Genomic DNA, 13916 nt, shown 5'->3' with positions numbered 1-13916 from the left:
ATATTTGAATTTTAAAAATTAAATACTTTGCCAGAAAAAAACATTTATTTAATGGACTTAATACAATGACAATGTATCTTAATTAATAAATTGTAGTGTCTTGGTAAATTGCTTAAGAACATGACAATGAATTGATTGTGATGAAATATATGTGATTGCTTTTATAATTTGGTCAAATAATGTTAATGATAATAATAATAATAATAATTATGTCAATAGTAAGAATAACAATAATAGAATTGCCTAATTATTTAATTGAGCCTAGATAAGCGTTGTACTTAAACATACATATAAATGGTATAGCTGGATATAGTCCACAGGGTCTGGGAATTGCTTTGTTTTTATTTCTTTAAGTAATCTCCAAGTCTCCAGTAATTATTTGCTCTTCTCATTCGCAATCTCCTCCAATTTCTCGATGATCTTATTCATATCCATATCCTTGGCAATTTTAAGGTACATGGTTTTTCGCACCTCATGGAATGTTGCCCACGTCGGCAGCTCCTTGGCCAATAATTTCAGGTGCGTTTCAATCTCTTGAGGCGTTAAATTCGCCCGGAAACTATTCTGAATCTTCTTGATAATAATCTCAAGGGTGAGAACACTCTTGCGTTCCGTGACAAAGACATTTCGCAGATGGCGCGCCAATTCCGGCAGGCGCGAGTATTTCGTTGCCTCCTGATCCTGTGACGGACGTCGTGTCATTGCATCCAGGGCTTTGGCAGCCTGCTTAGCGCGTATTTTGTCTATGAGAGATTTGGGTAGACCCTTCAATAGATTGGACGTTGCGTCAACAGGTGCCACGGGCGTACATTCCTTAACCGTGGGCGTGGCAGTAGTCGTTTCAGTGCTGGCATCGCTCGTTGTCTGTTGCTTGTCCGCCTCCAGCTTTGCCTCATACCGGTCCATGACCCGCTCCATGGGCGTGGCGCAGTTGAAGAGATTGCGAGCGGTGGACAAAATGTCCTTGGCCGAGGAGTATTTCTCCACATTCGGTGGCTGGGGCAGCGGCGCCAACTCCACCTCGCGGCAGCTCTCCAAATCGAATTGCGGGTGCCAACGGGTCAGGGCACGATCGATGATGATCGGTGGATCCAGCGAGCGCAAGAACTTGTCGTGCTCCTCGAGCACCCGCTGCAGCAGCAGGCTCTGGAATTTCTGTACACGCGCCGTCATGACATGTGGATTCATGGACGTCGACTGAGCCGATGCGAGCACATCGTCCTCGTTGATCTTATTCAGTCGCTGCTGATCGGGCAGCTGCTCCACATTGGGACTGATCACCAGCTGGAAGTAGTCTGCCTTCGACACGGAGCCAAAGTTGCGCATCTTCATCTGCGAGAAGATGTAGGCATCCGGATAGACATGCTTGATCTGCGCCAGGTGCATTTCCGTGAAATTCTTGCGCAGCATCCGCTGCACGGCTGGCTTCAGTTTCTTGAATGTGATGCACTCCTTGCGATTGTGAAACATGGCCACCACGGAGTCCAGGCACCTGAACACCTCCAGCAAATGCCGATGCTTGTAGGGCAGCGGCAGTTGGCCGGCTTTGCTCGTCTCGGCGAGAGTGGCGAAGCGCTTATAGGCCGGCGGCTCCAGCAGCTTGGCTGGCGAACCATTCTTGGCCGGACTGAAGAGCAAACGCTTCGAGACGTCCGTGTGACGTGGCGACATCAACTCATGCTTGTCCGGTGTCGGTGGCTGTTGCACCTTGGTGGGCGTCTTGAATGTCTTCAAGGGACTAAGAGAGAGAGAAAGAGAGAGACAGAGAGAAAGATGTGGGTTAAATATTGTTTTTTTTTTTTTTTAATATAAAGAAATGTATATAGAAAAAAGTTTATAGTTTCTTAAATTAGGAACTTAGGAAGCATTGCACAGTATTCCTAAATGGATATTATAGTAACATATATTACATTAAGATAAAAGTCAAGATACTTTAAGAACTAGCAGGGAATTAAAATATTTTCTTGATATATTGACCTCTATTGATATGTTTATATTTTCTGATTTGAGTATTTAAAAAACTAAGGATCATATTGAGATATCTTGATATGATATACATACAAGATTTTACAAAGACATATCAAGACACAGATATATTATTATTATATTATTATTTCATTTTATCTAATAATAAATCAAGTAAAAAAAAAAAAAAAAATTACATAGGACATATTATTATTAATTTAAATATAATATTTTTGTTCATTCTTATATTTATTATGAAATTTTGAAAAGTGACAAAAATATGGATAGTATAAATTTGAACAGAACCTGATTTCCCCTTTGCAATTAGTTCAATTCATATAAACTGTACTATTTAATATGCAAACAGCCCTTGCAAGATTTTTTGGGTGGTTGCAATAAAAACTTTCCCATAGAACTCTTAAGATCAAAGAGCTTATACACCCAGCAAAAAAAAAAAGACGTTAGTCTTATCAGAAAATAATATTGATCGAGTAATACAAAAAATTCTGATGCAGTCAGAGAAGCCATAATGAAGCAACCCTCTAGAGAACAGTTGGAAAGTCCGTTACATTTGTGTTAGCTACCTGAAAAAAGGGAGAGTCGAAGCCGACAAATTCCCATGCAGGCGAGAGAAGCGAAGAACAGAGAAACAGAAAGAAACATAGAGATAAACAACCCCCGAATGATAATTGCTGTTGTTGTTGTTGCTGTTGTTGTGGAAAGGTCAGGCAAGAGATTGTAACTTATGTTGGCGAAGGGTAAACATGTGTGTGTACGAGTGTGCATGTGTGCGTATGCGTGTGTATATCTGTGTGTAAGCAAATGCAGCATAAATTCAAGTACACATAGATCACAAACAACGTCACGCTTGCAACAACAACAACAACAGCAACAACAACAACATGAAGCCGAAGCAGTCGAGCTGCAGCTTGGTCAAAGAAACTGCAATTTCAGCAATTGGACGCTTGAATAATAGCTCAACAGACATGCGACCTCGATAGCTAGCTATATATGAATATACATATATAAGTGTATCAAAATTATGAAAAAAAAGAACCTTAAAAATATATATTCTTTTTTTTTTGTTAATGATGTTACCCGGTTTTTTCTTTGGGCACTAAGTGTGCTGCATATGTTTTTGTTTACTTTTGCGTTTCTAGGCCAAACTGGCTTTTATTGCGGCAGTCAAGTGGCCATGGAGCACTCACCTGGTCAACACCTCCAGCTCGATGGTATCGAACTCCTTCAGCTGCAGGCTCTTGGTCGCCTTGGCCGGCGATGGACCCGCCTCACGCAGACGCCGATTGCGCTCCTCCAGCGCCTTGCGTTGCTGTTCCAATTGAGCTTTGCGCGCCAGCACCGCCTTCAGCTCCTGCATCTTGGCACTGCGCGAGATCTTTGTCTTGACCTCATCGAAGGTGAGCCCACGCTTGGCCAGCTCCAGGTGCTTGACGGGCGAGGCATCTTTGTTGATCTGTTTGGTGGGCGTGCGCATGCCACGCTCCGCCTTCTCGGCATTTTGCTGGGCCACAAGGGACAAATTGAGTTTGGGCGTCTGTTCATTGCTAAGCTCGGGCTGCTGCTGTGGCTGCTGGGGCGGTTGCTTGCGCGGCGAGAGATTACCCTTGCGTATGAACTGGACGAGCTTGGGTTGCTTGATGTTCGACTCGGCCTTGAGTGTCTTCTTTTTGCTGTCTTGCGTTGGTGTGGCTGGCTGTACGCCAATTAGTTTGACGGTGCGGCCGGAGCGTGTCCGCATGCCACCTTTGAGTGCATCGATATCCACATCCTGATCTGTGTGAGAGCTGGAGCGAACTATGCTCTGTGGAGCAGCTGTCTCTGCGGGCTCGGCAAGACGCTACAAAAGAAAAGCAGGTTAAAGGGTCTCCTTGCTAACAATAGAAAATGGCCGCAGGACGCGGCACTCACGCACACACACACACGCACGCACGCACAGTTATAATTTGAGTTTCGAAAGTATCCTTAGGATTCATTTGAATCTTTTGCACTTTTCACCACGTTGTATCATTTGCATCACATGCTGCATCCACTTACCCTATTCTTAATGGTCGTCGCATCATCTACGGCGGCACGTTTGCGATTGCTAAAAAATGCAGCTACCGATGGCTGGGCCATTTTATTTCGAATTTATTTGATTTAAATGTTATTCTTATGGGCTGTTGTATATTGTGTCTTGAAAATTTCACTCGGCGCACGTCTGTTTCTGTGTGTGGGTATCTCACTTTTTCTTTTTGTTTCTTATTATATTTCTTCCATGTACGTCTTGCCAGTGCCGCTGCTCAAATTACAACTGGGCCACGACGATGCAGTTTCCCTCCAAATGTTCGGCGACGCGCCAAATTATTTTCGCGCCATTTCAATGGTTTCGTGTGTGTTGCACAACGCCGTCGTACAGCTGTTGGGACAATGCATGCAGTTCACAGCACTGGTCGAGAGAGTGGCATTTTGTGTTGTGGAATTGCAGAGCAACTTTCATAAGTAGCGTAAACAGTAATTAATACACTAATGTAGTAAAAACTCAGAGCGCATTTAATTTTAAGACTTGAGTTGAACAGCACATAGAAAATTTAGATAACTTGCAGCAATCAGCTGTTTAGCCGCAACAAAGGACGAGTTGACTATTTTAGCAAATTTTCGATAGGTATTAATGTAGTGAACATGCAGTTCTAAGATATCTATCGTTATTAATATCGATATTTTAATATTCCCTTTTACATGTCACATCAATTTCTGTCAAAACCCTTATGAACTGTGTTACATATATTTTTCTTTTGTTACAATATGTTGTTTTACTAATTTCTTTTAGCAAGGTTGGGCTACCTACACAATTTGCAAACAACACAACAGCTGATCGACGTTTAGCTAGTAGCATTGACTAACACTGTTCATAGACAGTGTTGTATTTTCGGTAGTAGATTTTTCCACTCGCAAATTTATAGGCGTGCAGCTAACGTTTTGGATACTTTTCCATGCGTTTCACCACAAAATGTCTTTGGATTAGCATGTATGCAAAACATTTAAAGTCATGTAAGTTGACAAACACAAATAACATAAGAGACATGCTAATTTGTAAACAAGCAAGGTAGTTGAAATGCAAAATCAAATTGTGTGCTGCAGCAGCAGGCACTGTGCAAGCGAGTAGGCAATAGGAGCCGTTCGTCCGTGTATGTGTGTGTGAGTGAGCACACTAAGAACTAGGCGACAAGTGCTGCCAACTTAACTCGTTTGCTTCTCAGTCATACTTCAAATTTGCACATTTTTACAGCAAGTATCGTTGTTAAAATTTCATTAAGGCATCGTTTTCATAGTTAGCGTAATGTAGATATTTTTAGTATAATATTTTAAAAAGTATCACTAAATTGCGCGTGCACAGTGTGCAGTGTGCATGCAGAACGAAAAAGTTGGCAGCGCTCACTTTGGCATAATTTCGCTCGTCCATCTATTTGTTTGACTTGTATTTGATTTTTTTGCTACTAGCGAATAAAAAGGCAATACGTGCTGCCAAGTAAATTGCGAGCAAATTTCTTTGTTTTTTTTTGTTGTTGCGAAATTATCTTTGGTGAATATTGTTGAGAGCTTTGCGGGATTGCAATTATAGTAAACAGGCAGCAGCAGCTGCTGCATTGACAAATTGGAACAAGTGGGAGCCCTGAGGCGAGTAGACGAAGCCCCAGCATAGGAAAAGGCGTGCGCACACCAGCAACAACAACCAGAACAGCAGAAATAGTAGAAGCAGCAGCAGTAACAACAACAACAACAGCAAAAACAACGACAACATTAGCTATCACAATACAAACGTAAACGTTTTGCATTGCCTTATGGAGATTTGAGCACATTTTTTTATTTGTTGTTTTTTCTTCAACAGCTGTTACACTTGGTGAAAATTAGCGGAGGCGAGCGAGCGAGCGACCGAACGAGAAGCAGCAATATATGAATAAATAATAGGCGTATAACAAATATACGAAATACAACAACAGCAGCAACAACAAATAATATGAATTCAAAAGCTGACGTCAACCGCCGTGTTTTGGCTATTCAAGCGAAGAAGAAGCGACATAGGAACAACAAGAAGCGAGGCAAGCAAAATGGAGCAAACGGAGCTCCCGTTCAAGAAAACCAACAGCAACAACAACAACCACAACAACAGCATCATCAGCAGCCGCTACAACAACAACAAGGGCGACCAGAACAACAACAATATGAAGAGCCCGAAACTCAAGCACCAGAAAATGCTAATAATAGCCACATAGAGGGCGCCAGCAAGTTTGAACTGCATGTTGGCAACGCTAGCGGCGCTATTAACTCAAAATCTACGGCATCCTTTAGCAATGCCACAGCATCCACATCAAGCGGCGGCTCGGCGAACACGCCCGATGCCCAATCTAAATCGAAATCGCAAAACAATATGCAGCACTCGCAATCGCAATCGCAGTCGCAGCAATATCAACAGCAAGCGCGCAGCTCATCCAACGAATCGGACGAATCGGAATTGGTTAGCGAAAATGAGGAACAGGAACTGAAGGAGGATTACTGCAAGGGTGGCTACCATCCAGTCAATATTGGTGATTTGTTTCAGGGTAAGTATTTCTATGCATTTACCCATTCATTCCCCGTCACCTGTTAGCACCTCACACCAAATTGCCGCACAAATACCGCTGTAGCAGCAAAACAAAGAAACAAAGCAGTTAGATCGCACGCCATTTTTGGTATACCCTTGCTCACGAGGTCAGTTAACTAATTGGGTTGGTTGATTGACTCATTTCCATTTGTACGATTACCAATTCCAACATTTCTTTGTTCAGCATTGGACTGGAATTTTCGAGATAATGGCATTGCTGGGCATTGAAAGATAAAGCTATCTACCAGTTATCATATTTTATTTAATTTTCTTTTCTATCTTTAAACAGATATCACATTTCCTTTCCACATTCCACACAGTTCCAGCTTCTATTTCTACATATCCTTTAGATATTTAATTTTTGAAGTATTCAAAGATTATATTTTATATCTTAACTATTTTGTAGGTGTCTGATTCACTACTTCCACTGTTTCTTATGTCAGAAATAATTCAGTTTCCATTTTTAACCAAATTGAAATATAAACGTTTAGAAAAAGCAGCTATATATGAGTTAGCTTTGAATTTACTTTTATATATTATACAGATATGAGTTGGTTTCATATTCCACTGCTCCATCTACAACCTCTATGAGTCTTCTACATATTTAGCTCCAAACTGCTAATCTCCTTCTATTTTAAAACTATTTCGTAGATCTATGTTTTTGTTTGTATCAATTCCACTGTTTCTTACGTCACAAATAGTTCAAAGAGTACCCATCTAACGTTCCTTTTAATATGTTTATAAGTACGCAAGCACTCTCAAATATTTATAGAGTAATAATTATAGAATAATAAGCGTAAGGTCTTGAGGTTATCTTTTAATGTCTTCTTTCTGGACATACGTAAAACGTTTGTTTTTCAACTGCAACTACGTATGCGTACTATGTCATTACGTCAGTATGCTCACCAATTCCAATGTTTCTAACATCACAGAGTGTTCAAAGTTCAGTGTTCTAGTTCGCTAATTCCAGCATTCCCTTCCATTTTACTGTTTTGTTTTGCAGCTCTCACACAGTTCACAGTTGATTGACTTAATTGATATATCGATTTTGTTAGAGTATTTAAGCTTCGTTGCGTGTTCGCCAACAACTTTGTTGCTTATTTAGTTGACATTGTAGCTTGTGTGTGTGTTTTTTTTTTTTGTGTGTTTCACATAAACCCATTTCGTGCTGCATAGAGAATCTGACCCAAAACGCAATCGTTTTTCCTTCTGTTTTGTTTTTAGTACGGGGGAACGGGGGGCAATCGAGCTCAAAAACTGTTTGTGAACATGATTATGTTGGGTTGTTCGTGCTGTTCCTGTTGTTGTTGCCAACAGGTTGTTAATATGGAACGCCCCCTTTAACACATGCACATATATATATGTATATAAAAACATGCATTGATGAGAGCAGGCAGGTTTGTTCGCTCAAGGGTTGTTTATGGGTTTGGGGCACTGTACGAATTTGGCTGGCTTTGCTGCGGTTGCTGCTGGCGACATGGCCGCCACCTTTTGGATATTGTCGTTATTGTTGTAGCCACCCAGTTCAGGCTGGCCCACCTATTGTTGGCTTGAGGGGGGCCTTTGTTATAGCAAATGATGTGCATAAAGTTCATATTTGGGGGGGATTTATAATTTATAATCAAAGAAAATGCCGCTAACCTTTTTGTCCAGCGATAAGGCACATGCCTCTGTCCCATGATAAGAGCCCGCAGACAATGCAAAAAAAAAAAAAAAAAAAAAAAAAAATGCTACATGTTTATTAACTAATCAAGCCTATATACATACATATATATAGTTGCACACACAGAGAGCAGCACACTTTATATTGTATCTATATACTATACTATACAAAAGCCAATATATGGGAATAAAGCAGCTGACAAATTCGCAACTGAAGAGCTCGGTCAGCCAGCTCAATTTAGTATCCAGTTTAGTTGCTCGCCGAGTCTGCTGCATCATGGATTTATTGCCATCGAAGGCAAACATTTGTGATTTCATCTTTTTGATTGGTGCACATTGAAATATGACTCGTGAGCTCCCGAGTTTAATCGAATTTCGTTTTGTTTTTTCCAGGTCGCTATCATGTTATTCGCAAATTGGGCTGGGGCCATTTCTCGACTGTTTGGCTCTGCTGGGATTTGCAAGAGAAACGCTATGTGGCCATTAAGATTGTGAAGTCGGCGCAGCATTTCGCTGAAACGGCCAAGGATGAAATCAAGATACTCAGAGCGGTGCGTGAGACGGATCCGACGAATCCGCGTCGCCACAAGACGGTGCAAATGTTCGATGACTTTAAGATCACGGGCGTGAATGGTACGCACATTTGCATGGTCTTCGAGGTGCTGGGCGATAATCTGCTGAAGCTCATACGCAAGTCCAATTATCGTGGCATTCCGTTGGAGAATGTCAAGAGCATTACACGCCAGGTACTGGAGGGTCTGGACTATTTGCACAGCTGCTGCAAGATCATACACACGGACATTAAGCCGGAGAATGTCCTCTTGTGTGTGGATGAGCCGCATGTTCGTTCCCTCGCCGTTGAGGCAACCCAGTTGTATTGCATGAACTCCAAGATGTATCCGTCGTTGGTTAGCCGTGCGCCCAAGGAGTACCGCGAGCCGCCCATCACCGGCAAGATGAGCAAGAACAAGAAGAAGAAGCTCAAGAAGAAGGCCAAGAAACGTATGGAGCTGTTCAAGAAGCAGCGCGATTACTTGGAGCAAGCTGGCGGCGATGAGCAACACGAGCAGCCGGAACAGCTGGAGCAGCCAGTGCCAGAGGCTCATGCACTGAATGGCGATGCAGGCGTCTCTGATAACGAGCAGGATGTAGATGGGGAGGATGGCGGCGCAGGATGTGAAGATGTAGAGCCGGTGGTGCAGCCAATTAAGCCGGAGCTAGATGGCACTGAGAAGGCCAAGAAAAAGAGGAAGAGGAAGAACAAGAGTATGTCTTAAATTCCGTTTATTGGTGTAAATTTGATATTCATGTAATCTTTGATTTCGTCCGACAGATAAATTCAGTCAGCAGCAATCTCAGGCACAGGATCAGAAACCGCCACAGGAGAACTCGACGAGCAGCGGCGACAGCAGCAGCGTCGCTCTGAAGAGCTCCAATACGAACGGCAGCAATAGCAGCCATTCAACCAGCACGCTTAAAGGACAATCAAATGGTGCCGCTGGCGGCAATAAGAAGGCGTCACGGCCAAAGCAGGAGCTGCAGCAACCACAGCAGCGCCAGCAGGTCAATAATAACAATTCGAATTCGAAGCAAAACTCGAATAGCAATTCGAAAATCTCAAATAACTCCATGGAGGGCTCCTCGTCAACCAACGGGGGGCCATATTCGGAGCCCTTACTGCCGCCACCACCGCCGCCGCCATTGGCCAAGCAACGAGTCAAGCGCGATCCGGCGCTTGAGCCCTGCAATGTGCAGGTGAAAATTGCTGATTTGGGCAATGCGTGCTGGGTGGATCGACATTTCACCGAGGACATACAGACGCGACAATATCGCTCGCTGGAAGTTATTCTCGGCGCTGGCTATGACACCTCGGCGGACATCTGGAGTACCGCCTGCATGGTGTTCGAGCTGGCCACGGGCGATTATCTGTTTGAGCCGCATTCGGGCGATACATATACGCGCGATGAGGATCATATAGCCCATATAATCGAACTGCTTGGGCCGATACCACGACATATTGTGTTCCGGGGCACGTATCCGACGTATACGTTCAATCGCAATGGTGAATTGCGGAACATAACGGGCTTGAAGCCGTGGGGCCTCATGGATGTGCTGGTGGAGAAATATGAATGGTCGAAACGGGAGGCGGAAGCGTTTACGGCATTTTTAAAGCCGATGCTGGAATTCGATCCGGCCAAGCGTGCCACCGCTGCAGAGTGTCTGCAACATGAGTGGCTTAGATAAGATACGATGCAGCCTGGTTGTTGGCTGCCAGCCAGCCAGCCAGCAGGAGCAGCAGTAGTAGTAGCAATAGAAGCAGCAGCAGCAACAGCAGTAGGAGCAGGAGCAGCAGCAACAGCAGCAGACGTTGCATCATCCGATTATGTGCAGTCAACCGCATCTGTGGCCACATTGGCCTCCATTTCATCCATTGCTTCCACCTCGGCATCGGCAATGGCAGCGCTTGCACAGGCACGTCCCTATTCGGCCACCACCTCAGCACCGCCCACACCACAGTCACATGCGATCCACCATGCCATGTCTAGTGTGCGAACAGCGCCAGCAACGCCAACACGGACACCGAAGCATACCGACGATGTGGATGGTGTGCAGGATATTGGATTAACCGTTGCCATCAGTGAGATGTTGCCACCGGCACCACCACCACCACCAGCCTCGATGTCAGCGCCCTATAGCAAATCAAAATCTCAGCGCATCTTTTGGCGCAAGGCGCTGCGACGCGTCTTCCAGCGCCGCAAGTGACGCCAGCTGCGGCGTCGACGTCAAGATATGCCCTGTTGGCGTCCACGTCGCTGTCGGCGACATCGCACGCTGGCCGAGCGTGTGCGCCGCATATGCGCCTGCTGTGCCTACGGCCAGGTGCTCATACGCAATGCACGTCTCGCGCTGCTCAGTTGCATTCGTTGGCGCACACGTGGCAACATACGCAACAACAACTTTTACTTTACCAATCATTAAGCAACAACAACAACAACAACAACATCAAGAAGAGGACAAAGTCGAAGACGAAGGCGAAGATGTAGACGATGAAGAAGAAGAAGATAGCAACTGCAAATGCTCTGCTCTGCACAGGCACACACACATACACACACACACACACCCAATACACACACACACACACACACACAGAGAATGTTAAAGCGAAATCTGATTTAGTTGTTAAAGCATATGCACCTAATTTATTTCCTTGTGTTTTACACCGATTAGACAATTTTTCCTTTGATACAATTATGAAATTATAAGCATTACATTTCCTAATTTATGCTCTAAAATAACTATTATTATTATTTCTATTTTATTTCATTTGATTTCTTATTTTGCTGCCGACTCTGTAAATAGGGCAAAAACTTTTGATTTCTCTTATCATTGATTTTTGTTTATTTGTTTTAAACGATCTCCAAGTTGTGTTAACTTTTGAAAGCGTGTAATGAACAGCCAATCCCATAATCGAGATTAATGAATATATGAGTATCGAACAATATATCATATATATCGTGTAGCCAGTTCATAAATAGAAATTTTTTTTGCTAATGTAAATTTAAAGTGGAGAAATGCATACTTTAGCATATAACTATAGGTTCATATATATATAACTGATTGGTACACAGACTGCATGTGACCTATTGGCTTTTAATACACCCGCACACCCACACACACACAGACAGACACACACATGTACATGGTTATGCATATAAGTATTCTTGAGCTGAACATAACAATAATGAGCGTAGTTAATTAGTTTAAACCACAATTTAGTAAACGCCGCCAGGTTTACACAATTCATAGAGCTAAATGCACTACCAAGCGTTAATGGAAAAGAAATAAAGTTAAAATTAAACAATTAAAATTAAAATATATGAATATTAGCTGCTATATTGTCTAGTAGATCGATCAGATATGTTCAGGAGAAACCATGTTAAGGCAGCCAAAACAATGCTAGAAATTAACTAAATATTTGTAATTCGAAATGTAGCAACAGCAACAATACAATTTTGTAGGCACACTCACAAGCAACAAAAACAAAAAAAAAAAAAAAAGAAAAAAAAAAGAAGAAATTACACTGAAAGAAAAATTATGATAACAATCCTAGAAAGGCCACTTAAGTTAAGGCTAGTTAAGCGGCGCAGTTGACGAATGTTGTATGAATGATTGACATTGATATATGTATATCAAGCATATATATATGTATATGTATTTGGCTATATGCTTGCATACTCGTATTTGTGTGTATGTGTGCATTATACTCGGACTCTATTTACTATTATAAGTGGCCTTATTAATTCGATTCTCTGCACAGCCCCAATACACACGCACAGCACAGCAACAATTAATACACAATAGCAACTGAAATATCCACAGACACACACACACACCAGCACACACACATAATATATGAGTATGTATCATCTAAACTATTCTTAATTGGCCAGAGTTGCGGTTAATATCAAGCGTAGATATACACAAACCCTAAGGCTAACAAGCTGAGCAGCTAACCCTTTAGAACCCTACGAACTAAACATAAAAACAAAATGAAAATGCAAATGAAATTTAAATAACTTAACATAAAAATCATAAAATGAGCACACACACACACACACACACTCTAAATCTTCGGCTGGCCGATGTTATCTATATATACTCTCTGAAGTAACTATCAATGGGACTATATATATATACACCGATATATATATATATATATAGTCGATTGGCTTTGTGAAGCTATTCAATGCATAAACATACTTAACTTATAGCTTTACGAGTACCGAATTCTAGCGAAAACAAAAGTTAACTTGTGCTTAGATGTTTCAAGTATTGTTCCCCCCAATAATTCCAAGCAAAAATAAAAAATATACATACATATATATATAAAAGAAAAACAATCAATTTGAGCAAATTTCACAATATCAAATTTCCTTTCAAAGAGAGAGAGAGAGAGAGAGTGTGAGAAGAAAAAAGAAGAAGAGCAAATGAAATGAAAGAAAACGTATGAATATGATACATAATTTATTGATGTAGTTATAAACAAATAAACAAACAAACAACAAAAAATTACACAAATTGGAAAACGATAAATGTATCTTTTATTGCTGCACTCAGAGAAAAGCGAAACGGACGGACGGATGGGATGGGATGGGATGGGAGTTTGCGAGCGAGCGAGAGAGAGAACGTCTTATTCAACGTGCAGGACATCAATTTTGCTGCTGCACTTGGCTCCCCCCCCCTGACTTCCTACCCCGCCCCGCAGCCCACCTAAGGTTATAGCTGCAGGGGCCAAACACATTGGCATCCATTTATAACCCATTCTGTTGGCGCATTGCATGCAATTACACATTTCGCCCGGAAGCTGGAGAGATGAGATGCAGCTCCGTAGCGAGACTGAATTTATGGCCACATAAAAATCAAAAGCAGCCAAGTTGAAGACATTGCAGTTGCCTTTAAATTGAAAATGGCCAAGGGACGGCGGCTACAGAGCATACACTGGACAACCACACACGCACTCACACGCACACACACACACACACATACAGTCAGCCACACTCATATATCTACATAGACTTATAGCGGATTTGTCTTGGCCCACCTTTTGGCATACGCAAGGATATGTGCTTGCAAATAGCTTTGATATATC

At 42.4% G+C, this 13916-nt stretch overlaps 2 protein-coding genes across 2 annotated transcripts; one reads left to right on the top strand and one right to left on the bottom strand.

Annotated features, from left to right (window-relative positions):
* Window positions 1-23: 23 nt before the first annotated feature.
* dup (chromatin licensing and DNA replication factor double parked) lies at window positions 24-4633 on the bottom strand. Its single transcript, XM_018009908.2, has 3 exons — window positions 4021-4633; window positions 3174-3823; window positions 24-1738 (listed from the first exon to the last, which is right to left on the bottom strand). Exons 1-3 carry the CDS (start codon window positions 4099-4101, stop codon window positions 376-378), a joined length of 2094 nt encoding a protein of 697 aa, XP_017865397.1. The 5' UTR covers window positions 4102-4633; the 3' UTR covers window positions 24-375.
* A 180-nt stretch (window positions 4634-4813) lies between these two features.
* Window positions 4814-13227, top strand: SRPK (SR splicing factor protein kinase). Its single transcript, XM_089472286.1, is given in 4 exon segments — window positions 4814-5013; window positions 5852-6563; window positions 8660-9532; window positions 9600-13227. Coding segments are annotated over 3 exon segments (3102 nt in total). The 5' UTR covers window positions 4814-5013; window positions 5852-5980; the 3' UTR covers window positions 11246-13227.
* Window positions 13228-13916: the final 689 nt, after the last annotated feature.

Source organism: Drosophila arizonae, chromosome 5, assembly GCF_054131065.1.
Source record: "Drosophila arizonae isolate 15081-1271.41 chromosome 5, UAZ_ARI_1.0, whole genome shotgun sequence".
Classification (NCBI taxonomy): Eukaryota; Metazoa; Arthropoda; class Insecta; order Diptera; family Drosophilidae; genus Drosophila; species Drosophila arizonae.
Note: the sequence above shows the minus strand (reverse complement) of the source record. Positions and strands in the feature narration are given on the sequence as shown.